At 41.7% G+C, this 15948-nt stretch overlaps 3 protein-coding genes across 3 annotated transcripts; 1 reads left to right on the forward strand and 2 right to left on the reverse strand.

The window, feature by feature from the left end:
* Nucleotides 1–779: 779 nt before the first annotated feature.
* Nucleotides 780–1947, reverse strand: tifa (TRAF interacting protein with forkhead associated domain). The gene is made up of 2 exons (XM_084002292.1): nucleotides 1725–1947; nucleotides 780–1612 (listed from the first exon to the last, which is right to left on the reverse strand). The coding sequence occupies exon 2, from the start codon at nucleotides 1593–1595 to the stop codon at nucleotides 1005–1007; it is 591 nt and encodes a 196-aa protein (XP_083858418.1). The 5' UTR covers nucleotides 1596–1612; nucleotides 1725–1947; the 3' UTR covers nucleotides 780–1004.
* A 6323-nt stretch (nucleotides 1948–8270) lies between these two features.
* LOC311008575 (RNA-binding protein 4.1-like) lies at nucleotides 8271–11048 on the forward strand. Its single transcript, XM_084002291.1, has 4 exons — nucleotides 8271–8394; nucleotides 8892–9310; nucleotides 9413–10066; nucleotides 10442–11048. Exons 2-3 carry the CDS (start codon nucleotides 8902–8904, stop codon nucleotides 10042–10044), a joined length of 1041 nt encoding a protein of 346 aa, XP_083858417.1. The 5' UTR covers nucleotides 8271–8394; nucleotides 8892–8901; the 3' UTR covers nucleotides 10045–10066; nucleotides 10442–11048.
* Nucleotides 11049–14234: 3186 nt separating this feature from the next.
* On the reverse strand, nucleotides 14235–15503 carry LOC311009211 (uncharacterized protein). The gene is made up of 5 exons (XM_084003235.1): nucleotides 15417–15503; nucleotides 14981–15328; nucleotides 14661–14771; nucleotides 14515–14549; nucleotides 14235–14402 (listed from the first exon to the last, which is right to left on the reverse strand). Exons 1-5 carry the CDS (start codon nucleotides 15460–15462, stop codon nucleotides 14274–14276), a joined length of 669 nt encoding a protein of 222 aa, XP_083859361.1. The 5' UTR covers nucleotides 15463–15503; the 3' UTR covers nucleotides 14235–14273.
* Between the last annotated feature and the right edge of the window lie 445 nt (nucleotides 15504–15948).

The raw sequence follows: 15948 nt of genomic DNA on the forward strand, positions 1-15948 counted from the left end.
CTTGTCATTCCTGAAGGCTGCTGTCGTGAACTAGAATGCTCTTCTGCCTTCACGAGGAGATAAAATTCTCTGACATTTCCGGCTTGTTGTAAAATCAATGTCATAAGATTAAGATTCTCCAATTAGACTGAACTTTGGATTCTTGATACCAACACGTTTACATCTATGGAAGTGTTTTATTGTCTGATAATTTCACACGGAGTAAAGCATCATGTACTTTAGTATTCCTTAATAGTACATTCCACCACAAACTTGCATGTTCACCCCATTTACATAACAACTCCATACTACGTTTATTGTAACTAGAGTTGCAAAGCCAATGAGAATATTAAACTACTTGGATGAGCCAGTAATAATAATGATATACTGCAATACAACACCTTCAACAACATCATTTTTTTACTGTATTTTTCTGATAATACTTGGGTTTGTACGTGGATTTCTGAATAGCACTTTTGGAGTAATATTAGGTTGTTGTAAGGACACTTACTTTCTGGAGTACTCCAACACGTTTCCATGAATTTGATGCATTTTCTTGTTTCGTCTAATCGGCTTATCATCAGAACCTGACCTCAAGCTGGCAGATAGATTTCATCCCACACAGGTCTGGTTAGACCTGTTTGTGTGTTACATGCCAACCCTTATTGAGAACGATTGAAACTACAGGCTGCCTGAGATGCTCCGGCTAATAACAGGGAACAACAGCATTCACAAAAAGAACGTTTGATGTGCTAGAGCTGAAATTGTGGAAACAAAAAGCATTTACACTTCAGAGTGGCTGATATTAAATAAAGATCACAGCTTTTTAATCTATGGAGTAATAGACACAGCGTATAAAAATAATACAATGATTAATAGACAGGGTGAAAAATAATACTATGATTAACAGACAGGGTGAAAAATAATACTATGATTAATAGACACAACAGCAAAGTAATGATTTCACATTATATAAGAGGGATCCTAGCATTAACTCTAATGTACAGCGAATAATCAAGTCAAAGTCACATCATGGATAGCATTGTCTCGTCAGTCTCAAGGGGGCCGAGCAGGTCTGCCCTGAGTCCACCTGGGCCACTGACCGTCCCATGGGAGCCGGTGTCCGTGACGGGCGTCGTGCTGGGCGGACAGCCCGTCTCTCTGGACGGGGGCGCAGCCAGCACCTCGAAGTCCACCTCGAAGCTCCCCTTGGCCTCGCCAGACTCACGGATGATCAGCATCTCATACGCTCCGAACCGGACCAGGACCTTGTCCGGGAGATCCACCCTCTCCAGGTAGTCCAGCGCCGCGCCGTTGACCGACAGCTTCCCCCTCTGGCTCAGGTTCTGGATGGTGAACAGCAGGTCCGGGCGCTGGGGGGTGCGGTAGGCGGAGAGGGACAGCTGTTTGCGGGACACCCGGGCGTCGACGAGCGCGGCGCTGCAAACCTGGGCGTCCCGGCCCAACCGGAGAGGGTCGTCCGCTGAGTGTCGGCTCTTGGTCCCCAGAGGAAGCAGCCCGTAGAGGCCCTTAGAGTTCTGCATGGGGTGGAACAGCTTGATGTGGAGGCAGGTCAGCAGATCCTCCTCAGTCTCCAGGGTCTGGGACACATTCATCCTGGAGGTGGGCTGACCTAGGACCGGCAGGAGGGGAAGAAGTCCACATCAGGGGTCTGGATGATGCGGTTTACCAGTCTTAACTAGACTACATTGAACTGCTGCTGTTAGAGACACGTGTCTTCTTACCTGAACGTGTGTTTGTTGTTGAAGCAACAGGTCGTTTTACTCCGTTAACAGGAAGGAGATCAGACGTCTCACCCGGAGGACTAACTAACTAACTAACTAACTAACTGACTGACCGACTAATTAACTGACTGACTGACTGACTGACTGACTGACTGAGTTAGAGGAGAGAGACAGCAGCGACTCCTCCTCGGACCGCTGCCTTCAACCTTTTGTTTTCTCTCACAAGTTTCGTCATTCTCACAAGACGTGATGCTGCCTTCACGTGCGAACCCGGAAAAGTAAAACTTGTGTGGATGACGTACAATAGTCGTGAAAATGTTGTTTACTAAAAACGGTGAAAAATGTTCAATAGTATATTTCGAATATACTAACAATGAACTCATAATATCGTATTGAAAGTATACTACAACTTACTTTTACCTGTTTTTTTTTTCCATACACATTTTAAAATAGATGATTTTCATTAGGCCTACTTTGAGATTTTCTTCTGGTAACATGGAAATTAAAGTATTGTGTCAAAATTAAGTTTGCACATGACAGCAACAACGTTCTCTCATAAATTCCATGGAGATGACTTTGACTTTTGGCCTAATGAATAACAATAATAACCACTTATTCCAAGCTATGTCACTAGTTACACATAATTATTATAAATAATTATTTACTAAGCTAAGTGCCAGCAATTCACTTTTTCATTTGTGGCGAAGACTGGAATACAAGTCTGGGAAATTATGGCCATATTTCATAATCCTCTGATGTTCAGCAGACTAATTGTTTTTCGCCATGTTTATTTTTTGATTTACCTAATCCGATGGATTAATGTTCTCTCCGATCAGCACATGAACGCATCATTACAGCAGAGGAAATTCCCAAATGATGAAACGTGTAACAGCAGAACGTTAATGTAGTGAAAGAAAAACTAAAACACTAAAAAACAATAAACCCTGTTAGTGTTACACATTAACTCTGCACGGGTTGTTACGAGAATTGGTTCCTAACTTCCGGTCAGGTTAATTAGCAAATTTGTAGAAAAGTCCTTCAAAACCAGACGGAACTTGTTTGTGATTTTTAACTTTAGACTGTATACAGCATGGGCGAGCGGTCATAATAAGCTATAAATGCAGTGCATGCCCAAGCCCTTCAGTAAAAATAATTGAAAATATTAATCTGGCAGTGTGTTCAATTATACAATACCTTAGTTTTACTGTTTTGGTCTTAAATCCGTGCCTAATCTGTCCCGTTTTGCTTGCGAAAAGCTGGAAAGCTGACAGCTTGTTTCGCGCATGCGCACTGTGACACCGACTAGTACAGTTACTGCTAAAGGCCGTGTTTACTGTAGATGAGCGTTTTGAATGGCAAAAAAGCTGTCAGTGAAGCAGCTTATCTGCCAACGCGCATGCGCAAAAATGACTTGTTTGAATTGTTCAGCGGGAAACTGTCAGTGGTTCATTCATTGTGTAGCCTGGTCAAAATGGCTGAAAATATTAATTATATTCAGGCTTTGCGTTCAGTGCCGTTTTCGCGGAGACCTTTTGAGGAAAAGAAAGCTATAATTTCAAGTGGTCGGCCCACTCCTGAAGTAAATATCACAAAGACTGCAAAGAATTCCGTCCGTCACTTTCAAGCTAGCGCGTATGAGAAACATAAATGGCTAGCTAGCCGACCCCCCTCCCGTCAAACGATCCGGTCTGACAGCGACATATTGCCTGTTCATTCATGAAAACCATCTCGAAACACTCTCAGTCAAACAAGGTGGGGAATGAGAAATCTGCGGCGCTACTAGCCTAGTTCGTTTTAAAAACACACCGGCAGCAGCGCCTACCTATCTGAGACGTGTCAGTGAGTTACTGTAAATGCTGTGCGGAAAACCAGGTCTGTGATTGAGGTGCAGACGGGTGAGTTTGGAGCTGACGAGAGGATCGCGCTGACGACCGTTTCGTTAAATTTTTCTCATTGAAAAACTATACAACTGGCATTTAGATGATGTTCTCCATAAAAAAAATAAGTGAAATACTGTAATAACAATTCGGTTTTAGTAATCAACCGCTTATAGTGATCAAATGTACTCTGGACCAACGTGATCACTACAAGCTGTTTCCACTAACCATATTATATTTTTTATTAAAAAATATAATGCCCCCCCACGGGCGCGCATGGTATTGACACTTCAGCATGACCACAGTAAACGGTCACCGCTCGCCACTGGTATACAGAATGATGATGACGTGAATGTGATACAGTTTAAACAGGGAAGACAGTGTGTAAACGACCAAACAACAGTTTGTGTAGCGGATACGGGAGCTAAACGTTTGTTATCCATAAAAACGGCAGATTACATTTTTGGAGTTGAAGCGACTACCGTAATGACGCTAGTAAAACGTCTGCAAAGTGCCGTACACAGAAAACCTAATTATTTCCATTCCGAAACTGAACAATAAAAAAAAAACATGATCCATATGCATAACCATACCATAAAAATATGTACCTACCTTTTAAATAAAAGCAGATATTTTTAAAACATTCATTCAGGATTTCATTATTCAAATTGCAGGTTCAGATTTACACATTTTTGAGTTCCAAATACAAAGACATGACACAGCAAAACATACATTTACAACAGTGCAAACCAAATTTATTTTTTTAAATTAAGGTTTATTTGTTGTGCAAAAATTGAATTTTAGAAGTACAGAAACACGACGAGTTTAAATATGATAGCAGCTCAGCAGTTTATGGGGTTATACACAAATACAAACATTACATTTGTTTCTATTATCATAGGTCCTTTCTTTAATCACCGCTTTCATTCCACTTGTTGTAGGCTACCTTGTTTTCAATCTCTTGGTGGAAAATCTCAAATAAATGAAGCAAAGTGAAGAAACACAGCTTTTGTAAGTTCCTTCCTTTTGACAGGGAGAGGAGCCTTGAACTACTCATTACATTTGATCCAATCACCAGGGGAATATATAGCAAGGCTAATATAGAGCAACTTGAACATGCAAACCATCAACAAAGGCCCTCATCTCCTCACTCCTAATAAATACACTCTACATTTTAAAAGCCTCTGAGCCCCTAAGTGAACCAACAACCAGACAAAGTACACAGCAGAGATGTTTATCACACAGTAAGACAGGCAGCAGTAATAGCTGTCTCAGTCTCAGCCAAGAATACTGTCGATGCACCTCCATCAAACATGTATACAGTGTTTTGGGCTGCTCTGCTTTCAATGTTTCATTTGTAACACTTATTGTAACGCAGAAAAAATGCTTTAATAATGAAACGTTATTTGAACAAGTGTGTGTGTCCTGAAGGGGATTCCTAGTCTCGCCATGGAACTCATTCGGGCATTGAAAGCAGTGGAACTTGAACTTGTTCTACTGTGGTTCCATTTCTGCCAAAAGGTGTTGCTATGGTTACTCAGCTTTGAATTGTATTTAGTAATGATAAAACTATTGTGACAATCTGATCGTCTGCTAACCGAACAGAACATTTGTCTGTTTCGGTTCGACTTTTAACTTCTTTGTCTTGTCGTTCTACATGTCGTCCTGATGTCTCTCTCTCTGTCTCTCTCTCTCTGTCTCTCTGTCTCTGAATATGGAATGACTCCTCATAAGCTTATGCATATATCTGGTCTCAATCCATTGTAATTAAACTAAACTATTAACTATTACAGACAAACTGAATGAAAAAATTAAGATTTGTATCCTTGCCTGGTGTCAAATTTAAATTTCAGAGGCATTATGACCATTAAAATCAATATCCCATATCCAATGATGCAACTGAATGTCTTCCCGTACATCACCTGTAACATAAACATGATGAAAATACAGTAAAATACAACATTTATGATACAATCTATGAAGGCATACTCCGGCAGTCTCAGTGTTTTGTCATCTTTACAGTTGACATAATTACTGTTAACTAGGGTTTATTTTATTTCCATAAGCCATTGAAATGGTAATAAACACAATGAATATTGATCAATCTTAATGACTGAAGAGCTCCATGATTTACAGTCAGGTGAATGGAGAATGCAAAGTCCCACAGTGTTCTTTGAGGTATCCATAGATTCATAGAGATGAGACAAAAAGCATGTTGTTGTTGACGTCTGTCGCCATCTGGTGGCTGTATCAAAGTAAGAGCCAACGGATGGTGCCTGCTGATTTGGGACAAAATAACATATTTGCTAGTGAAATACCTTCAGAATAACATTTATGTCAGTGTGACGGTAAAATGTGAAGTTTGACTGGTTGTTGACAGTGGCCGCTGTGTGTTTTGATGCATTCAGGTGCATTAGAAAGTCTGGAATGTCTATATTCCAGTGATCCCAAGCATGATGTTATAGACTGGCGTGAAAATTACTCCGCATATTTTGATCACAACTTGTTCTTATTTTGACAAAGTTTATATCTGTACTACTTTGCATTCATATGCTCTATAAATTAACGATTATGAAATAGCTGCTTTACCTTTAACAAAGTTTTTATCCCCATCAATACATGGCAAAGGACCTGAGTAGCAACGGAAGCAAACAGGTGGAGATACACATGCTAGTGAGACAGCAACACAATCGGATGTCCTGTTTGCTGTCTCATGTTTACACGTCCTCCACAAGGGCCCAGGAGATGTGATGTTTGTGTGTATATTCTGGATCAGATGTGGTGGATCCCACGGGCAGAACTTCTCTTCCCTTCCCCTTATTTGTTACACCACGGGGAGCACCAGCATCCTGGCCACATGAAGACTAGCACTCCATCCCAGCCCTCCTTAGCTCCCAGTTACCTGGAGCAGGGCTCACTAGTGGAACAGCCCTGTACCATTAATGCAGAGGCTTAGCTTACAACATATGGAGCACGCTGCCCTTTATAGTGGCTTATGTATCTGCGTACTGACAAAAGCATTTGCTTCGGCTGATAGAAGTTGCTTCCCCACTGACTTGCTGGTCCTCCTCAGCCGGTTCAGTGCCCTCAGTCTCACCTGTTGCACTCCTCTGACTTCACATTCCCTGATCTCCATCTTCACGCCACGTTCCTTGGCAGCAGCTTCAAGCTCTGTTGGCAATGAGGAAGGCAGCAGTAGTGTCAACGACATCCAACGTCCTGCTACTGCATCATCACGTCTGATGGGATCTGCCTCTGAACCCGCCTGCAGTGGAAGAGCCTGCTTTTCAACGTTTCTTTGTTTGCATGTAAAACAAAGACATTTGAACTAAAATCAAAACAACAATGTATTACTATCACTTAACACACAAGTAATACAAAATGTGATATGGGCATACTAAAATGAGTGGCTGAGCTTTTACTCTAAAAGGGAGCATCTCAAAGAATCCCTGTATTTATACAATGATAAATGTATTTTCACCATTGGTTCGCATTTTCCCCAAAAGCTGTAAAAAAATGAAAACAATTTATGGTCCTGTCAATAAGGTTCACTGTCAAAGGGAGGCCATCTAACACCAATTTTACATGGTTGTGTATTATTGACCTGTCTCTAAGAAAACAGTCTGGGTGTCACTTATAATCTGTGTCATATATCCCTTAACCTGCAAAGATTGTCAATAGCTTATATCTTATGTATATTATCATGTTTAGGTATAAGAATGATTGATCCCTGTTTCATTGATAGTGTTAATGTCCTATTACTTATAATATAATGGCATCAAATAAAAACCCTTTTATATCCTCCTGAAATAATTTGTAGAAATTTGAAGTCAGTCCATCTCCTGGAGCCTTATCGCTTTTCTTTCTTTAATCTATAATCTCTTTAAACGTTTAGTCTATTTTGGAGATATTCAAAATCAGCTTTATTGGCCAACTAAGTGTGAACATATACAAGTAATTTAAGGAATATACAAACACGCACACACACACACACAGACATGGAAGCTAAAAGCAAGGATAACAAAATAAAGAATAAAGATAAACTAAACATTTGACTACTATGTACACTAGATATAAAGTATATAGATGCATGGGACAATTAAATTGCAAACAGTCTGAGAATAGTTCAATGGTGCGGGGTGCAAATGGTGCAGGAATAAATATGAAATGTTAATGTAACAGGCTGCTATGGATACACAGGTATTTTATACTCTCTAAGGAAATCAAATTGACAACTGAATATTCTGACAAATAAAGTTCCGGATAAAATCTATATATTTCTTCGGATATCATTCTGTGTTCTGTGCATTCAACATCATTGATCACAAATACATGAATTGGCCTTTTCTCCTTTCCACGTTTTTCTAAGCCACTGAAATGTTGTTTCCCCTTCCTCTATTCATTTTGCTCAGATCTGCTTCTATTCTTTGCTGTACTGATGCTGTCAACCGTGGCTATACCCTCCTGGACAGCAGATGGCGGTGTGGTTGTCATCCGGAAAAAAAGAAGATGCAGAAGAATGCGGGTATGAGCCGCCGTCTCTGATTGGCTAGTACTCGTTTCCTTCTTTTGTTTGATTGGTTTGGTTTGGAGAGGCGTAAGATTGGTTGGGATTGGACAATTCCGTTGAGAGGCAAGAGTAAGCCAATAACAGCTAGAGGGGGGCGGGTCATGACTTCGCCATAGCAGACCCATTTCAGAGCGTTCGGACAAAAGCCAAACGGAAGTACACTCTGCGTAAGGAAAGATCACGAAATCGCCTTGAATTCTTTGTCGAGGCCGCCGGCGAAAGGGTAACCTGAAATTTGCAACCCCGCGTGTCGATATTCACAGCATTTAAAACTCCTGAAACTGCTAACATTTGTATATTTGCCTGCCAGCTCGCCGCGTACGCTTGTGCTACGACGGCCAGCTGCGCTTTGTGTAATACCGTGCGTTCACTGGCAAATTAACCGTGGCAGCACATTTGCTAAACCAACACCAGGAATTGTGTTCAGGATTACTCCACACGGCAATGTTATAGGAATAAAAGTAACGTCACAATACGTAAAAACAACGTGTGTAAATTCAGTAAATCTAAAGCTAGTTGACGTGATGCGTTAGTTCATTTGACGTCCGCCATTTTGCAATGGACGTGCCCGCTTAATTCACAGCCGTTACTACATCACAAACTGATTCACGGTTACTTAATTTTGTAATATTTGATGTACGTCACGCGTTTTTGATTAAATCGTTTTTCCTCTTCTCAACGTCACGTATTCCCTCTTTTCTCTCATCCGCTCCGAAACAGATCTTTAACAATGGTGAAGATTTTTGTGGGGAATCTGCCGCGAGAGGCAGATCAGGAGGAAATCAAAGGACTCTTTACTCAGTATGGCACAGTCACAGAGTGTGCCATCATCAAGAACTACGCCTTCGTCCACATGGATGACCGCAAGGCCGCCACCAAAGCCATCAAGGTCCTGCACCTCCACAAGCTTCACGGCACGCCGATCAACGTGGAGGCGAGCCACGGGAAGAACCAGGGCTCCGTCAAACTGCACGTAGCCAACGTGGAGAAAGGAGCTGACGACGAGCTGCGTGCTCTCTTTGAGGAGTACGGCTCCGTCACAGAGTGTGCTGTTGTCAAGAATTTTGCTTTTGTGCACATGTCCAACTCGGACGAGGCCATGGATGCCATCAAGGGACTGGACAATACTGAATTTCAAGGTAAGAGCATCATGTGAAACACTTAAAGCTGCAGTTGAGACATTTGTATTCAAACCTAATGTTAATTTTTTTATTATCTCTATCTGTATTTCTCACATTTAGGCAAACGCATCCATGTTCAGATTTCTAAGAGCCGCCCCAGGCATGACGAGCGGGATGACTACCCACCTCCTCCTCCAGACAGGGGTGGCTATTGGCCCCCTCGCTACCCGGGAGAGAGGCATGAGCCTCCCCCACCCAGTTACATGAGAGGCCGCCTCGGCCATATTCCCCCAGGTTACCCGGCCCCGCCTCTTCCACCACCTCCCCCTAGACGAGCAGTTTACCCCGAGCGTCCTTATGAGGGTGACAGGGAAAGATACGGCGTGGTAGATTACTATGAGAAGTACAGAGCCCGTCCGTATGGCATCGCCGGCTACGAGGACCAACGTCCTGGCGCCCCGCCTCCCCCTCCCCCCGCAGGCGTTGTCCGAGACCGTCTTATGACTTCGTCGCTTGACCCGTATGAGCGTCGTCCCCTCCCACCTCCTCCGTCCTCGTACTACCCCCGAGATCGCAGCCCCCTCAGAAGGGGGGCACCTAGCGCGCCGATGCCCCCAGCCAGTAATGGTTACACCTACGAGCGCTCCCGACTCTCTCCGGTTTCCCGAGTCCCGGCATACGGAGTTCCACGCGCCAGGGACCCCTACGCAGAACGTCTGCCTCCGCCACCGCCTGCACGCTACGCTTATTAAGCAAGGCCCCGGGCATGTGAAGGTGAGAATAGGTCTGACCTCGACTGGTGTTCATGTCTTTTCTAAAGTTGCCCTTCGTCCCTGTGAAGGCAGAGGCAGCCTGTCACTTGTCCTGCACACTCCAGATCTTGTGGGGGGAAAACCAGGTTTGAAACAGCATGCGCACGAAGAACCATCGAACCAGTTATACATTCGTTTGCTAACGCACAACTGTGCACTAACATGGGTTTAGCCAATATTTAATAAAATAAATGGTACATGTGTGGAAATACGACGTCGCACACAAAATCTGTGACTGAACGGGACTCGCTACAGCTCTCCAAAGGCACAACAATGAACATGGAACTGCGTTTTGTGTCAACAGACGGTTCATTTATCTCATCTGCTCTTCTTTCAGGATCGTCGTCGACTGCGTCGCCGCTCGCCGCCTCCTGATGCACGTGACGCTATCTTCTTCCCGTCTGGCTGAGCGCGTTGCGTTCCGCTGCGATGCTCACAGGAGGAGCCGAATTGCCGACGCCCACGTCTGTTTTTGTTTTTATTTGGGGACAGTTTTAACTCGTTTCCCACCCCTCCCCCCTCTGATTGTTTTAGTTTGTCATTGTGCTGTAGAATATTTTTTTTATATGCTTGACGTCTGAATTAGGCGAATTTTTTTTTATTTGTACTTTTACGTTTGGAAATTAGTATTCTGATGTTGTGTGTGACCATAGGACGCTGAATAATTTCAGCAGCAGTCTAGGCGATTCTTGTGACTATAGGTTTAACTGAACTGAACATGTTTGGTATTAAATCTAATCTGCACGTTGGTTCCATCATGTTACGCTCTCCCATCGACAACCAAACCGCCATGTGGCGTTGCTGTAAAAAAAAAAAAAATCACGACTAAGACGTATGAGTTTGACACATGTAGACAGTAACTGTTAATAGGTCAGTTACCGCAAAGCGTCACATGTACTTGTCCATTGTCAAACTTGTTTTTAATAAACGGAATTGTGCAGGAATGTTGTTCTGTGCCCAAACTCATGCCCAGCGCTAAAACGCCTCATCAGGGTCACCGCTTAAATTGATTCGAAAAACTCGATGATCTTTCGAAAGGCGAAATCAATGATTATACGTTCATCAACGAGATCACGTAAACGAAGTAAAATCGCCACGCTGAGACTTGTTCATGAGGGATTAAGTGAAGGAGAGCGTAACACTCCTACCAGGTGAGACTAGTTCCCCTTGAATCGGGGGAGGTGACGTCCGAGGCTGCTGGAGCCCTTCAGAGTCGGCAGGTAAGTCCAGGACTTTAAGGACTACAGAAGTAGACCTCACAACAGACAGCACATGCTCACATTGAATTTTTCTAGGTAAACATTAAACATACAGTAAAGTATCCACTCAGCTGTAAATGTCTTTACCAGCATTGTTTGCTGGGAAGTAAGTAAGCTACGTTTTCTAGTTGGAAGTCCATTTTTAGGCACTGTCACCCAGACTAAGGTGTTGAATCCTGCAGGGTTTGAAGACCATGGTCAGGAGAGTTTGGTTTGGTTAAGCTGGACAAGAGTTTGACTGAACCGACCGCACTTGGTCTTGCAGACATATTTATACACCCATGTAAAACATGAAGTCGATTAATACAACTGTATTAACTGATTTTACACACTATTTTTGATGGATGGCAAGTTTACAGTACTTTGCATTGTATTGCTGTTCTGGAAGTTGACATGCATGAATAAAATATTTCAAACCATAACATGGAGTCAGTGTTAACTAATGTACTGCCGTTTAAGCTAAACGGACCATTTCCTTAAAAGGCACCCAGTTACTGTTTTAATGCATTGCATTATTTTGACTTAACCAGTTGGTTGTGTCTAAAGGTAGGTTGTGTATATAGAAATAATTTGTTTCCTTATGTAAATGCACTAAAATCTACAGGCTTTCAAACACCTTGATGCCTCTGGATTTGGTGTCTGGGTGTAGTTTTAACTGTCTTAATTAAAAAGGCTTTACTTTCATTCTCAATCTGCAGACACTTAACGTAATCACAACCCAATACTTTGTTCCAGGTGAGGAGGTGTATAATATCACCATGAGACTACAGGATGCCACTTGATAACTTGCATTACACATTTATTTTAGTATTTTTATTAAATGTTATGTATAAATATGCCAACGAGTCATTATCTAATTGTAGCATTTAGGAGAACTCAACAGACGCAAAATAGACAAAGTAGTAAAATAATCATCAGAATGTGTATTTTGATGTTTTTGTCTGAAATATTCCAAAATTGGGCTGCACGGTGGTGTAGTGGGTAGCACTCTTGCCTCACAGCAAGAGGGTCGCGGGTTCGATTCCCGGGTTGGGCCGGATTCCTTCTGTGTGGAGTTTGCATGTTCTCCCCGTGTAAGCGTGGGTTTTCTCCGGGTTCTCCGGCTTCCTCCCACAGTCCAAAGACATGCAGGATGGGGACAGGTTGATTGGTGACTCTAAATTGCCCGTAGGTGTGAATGTGAGCGTGAATGGTTGTCTGTCTCTACATGTCGGCCCTGTGATAGACTGGCGTCCTGTCCAGGGTGTACCCTGCCTTCACCCAATGACAGCTGTGATCGGCTCCAGCCCCCCCGTGACCCTGAATACAGGATAAGTGGTAGAAAATGGATGGATATTCCAAAATTGACCAGTGCATGAAAAACACTGTTTGCAATGACAAATAAAAACGCTTAACTGACAACGATCAAAAATGCTTTTTTTACTTAATGAAGGATGTTTTGGATTGCTTTAGAATATTAACTTTAAAAGAAGACACTAAAATACTAAAAAATACAAGACGGCACTCACGAAGAGAAGGTTCCTGATTTTGACAACCGAACCCATGAAGATGATGATGCTGCACCGTTCCACCAATCGTGAGAAAGCAAATATGCAAACCAAGCTTTCCTTTTTTGGTCCCGAGAACATTCTGCTGTTGGCTCATGAAGGCAACACACAGCAACAACTACATGTTGACTTGGCATGTTGCCATCTTGTATCCCAAAAAAGTTACCCTCCACCTGATCATAACATAGCATATAATATATAATATAATATAATATAATATAACATAATATAATATATGAGAATATAAAGTTGGTCCCACTGATAAAGTTTAAAGTATCCAGTCAGACAAAGTGAAGTGTTGAAGAATGTTACAATGGTACCTCTTCAATTACTGCAAAATGAGAGGGTTTTCACTTTATTTTTATTAATTGTTCTTTTTTGCTGTTGCAGTAAAAAAAAATAGCATGTAGCTGTGCATGCTATTTTGAGAAGGCTCAACCACAACACGTGGTTGAGCCTTCTCTTATAAGCTGATATTACTGAGAAGTAAGTTATGATAAAGTAGTTCCCAGTAATGTCAGCATCACTGAGAAGTACTTTATAAGATGTGAGATGTTGTGATAGACTATCCCTATCAATATGATTTCAGTCAGACAACTCATGTTTGAAATGTTTATTGTAGCAGCAGAACATTTTGGTCCCGAGAACATTCTGCTGTTGGGTCATGAAGGCAATACACAGCAACAACTATATGTTGACTTGGCATGTCGCCATCTTGTATCCTAAAAAAGTGACCCTGCACCTGATCATAACATAGCATATAATATATAAGAATATAGCAATAAAAAAGGATGTGTATAAACATTTACATTTACATTTAGGTCATTTAGCAGACGCTTTTGTCCAAAGCGACTTACAATAAGTACATTTGTCAAAAGAAGGAAACAAAGAAACCACAACGTATCATTGCCGATAAAGTAAGAGCTAAAAATAGAACAAGTGTTAGGTCCTCATCTGAGTAAAGTAGTGCTTCGTACAGAGATCTGCAGCATCTGTTCACCAGTTTTAGAGGTTGCAACCTCTCACAGATACAACATGACTAGTATAGAAGTACAGTGATGTACTATGTATACATGTAGAAAGGTTGACCTTCACCTCAGAGTCGCTTCCTGTCCAACAAGTGTTGCTGCTTTTAATATATGAGATAATTCATTCAGCTGTGGTTTTTATGGTTGAAATGGAGCTAGACATAGAAGTGCACTGTTGCAGACCTCCACCCAACTGTTTCCAGTCTAACCATCAAATCTCTGCAGTTAAAAAGGGTGAAGCAAATAAAGACGTGTACAAGCATCAGCATGAATGAGAATAATGCACAAGAATCTGGTTCAAAGTAAAACATGCCACTTTAATATGAAAACATCAGTTAGTTTGAATGAACAGCTGAATAAACGGCATTAGGCTCCACCTGTTTCTCCGACGTCGGCCTGGGATTTCGTTTTCTATTTGGATGAAAAGTCACTGCTGTATAGTTCAGTTCATCCGGGTCCTCATTCTGTGGAGAAAAGTAAGTATGTGATAAAAAAACAAATATCATGAACTGACAAATGAGATAAAATGATTGTGAAATATAAAAAAAACTTCAAATGAAAGTTGATCAACTTCACCGTTGTCTGTTGAGGATCCTGTTCTTCAACATGAGCTAAATAGAAACAGGACACCAATCGACATCAATTAAACACTTTTGCTGTTTGGATAATTAGGAGCTTGTGAAGAAAGGATGTACAAATACAATAAAGTTAAGAACAATTACCATTCTGAAGTATTTTGATTTTAACAGCCAGACAAATGACGACTATAATGAGGAAAACAGTCAGAGCAGCCAGGATCACACTCATCAGCCTCTTCGTCCCATCAAACGCTCCTACATCAAACATGCTGTGCATTAACCTGCAGTTGATTGACTTATGATTCATATTTAAATTCACAAAAATGCATAATAGATTTTTGTATCTGATGCTGGAAGAATTTCAAATTGGATTAATCTTAAGTATTAAAGGTCCACATCATGAATTTCACCAAAATGAAATGTTAACAATCAAATCACAAGACACACCTTTACAACAATCTTACCTGGAACCTCCAAATACGTTACATCATACATAATCGGGTTTCTCAAAATGTAATATCCACAGAAATACAGTCCAGAGTCAGAAGAATTCACTTGTTTGATGGTGAGAAAAATAGTTGACATGTTGGATTTAGTTTGAAATTTTCCATTTTTAAATGGATCCCTGACTTTAGCAGGTGTTAGAGAATCGTACATCCAGGAGATGGGACGGGGCTGGGATCCCTTCACCACTCTGAACCACGTTATCTGAGTGGGAGAACTTGAAAAGTTGGAGCACAGCAGCGTGACTTCCCCCCCAGGCTGGACCTCCACAGTCTGGTCCCCCTGAGCAGCTGACGCAGAGATCCAGCCTGAAACACAGCAGAGACAACAACAGATTTACTCTCAGTGAAACAACAAGGAACCACAACATTTGGCTGTAAATGCAGTTGTACTCACTGAAGCTGCAGAGACTTAAAGCCGTTATCAAGGTAAAGATCTTCATGGTGAGTGTGACTGAAGCTCTGCAACGTCCACAACTGTACTGTGCTCCAGTAAGGAAGCTTTCAACGTCACGAGGCGGAGCAATGCACGTAAAGTGAAGTAAAGCTTTTGGTATCCATGACATCTGAATGAAGACATTTTTTTTTTTTACTTTAAAGTATGTAATAAAATAGCTGTAATAGCAGCGGATCACTGAACTGATGGTTTTCATCATCATGGTCATTTCTACAACGGCGGCTGACATGACGTTTAATGGCTGCCAGTCTGGCCGACACACAAGTTTAAAGTATCCAGTCAGACAAAGTGAAGTGTTGAAGAATGTTATAATGGTACCTCTTCAATTACTGCAAAATGAGAGGGTTTTCACTTTATTTTTATTAATTTTTTGTTGTTGTTGCTGTTGCAGTAAAAAAAAATAGCATGCAGCTGTGCATGCTATTTTGAGAAGTCTCAACCACAACACGTGGTTGAGCCTTCTCTTATAAGC

Source organism: Eutrigla gurnardus (genome assembly GCF_963514095.1).
Source record: "Eutrigla gurnardus genome assembly, chromosome: 23".
Lineage (NCBI taxonomy): Eukaryota > Metazoa > Chordata > Actinopteri > Perciformes > Triglidae > Eutrigla > Eutrigla gurnardus.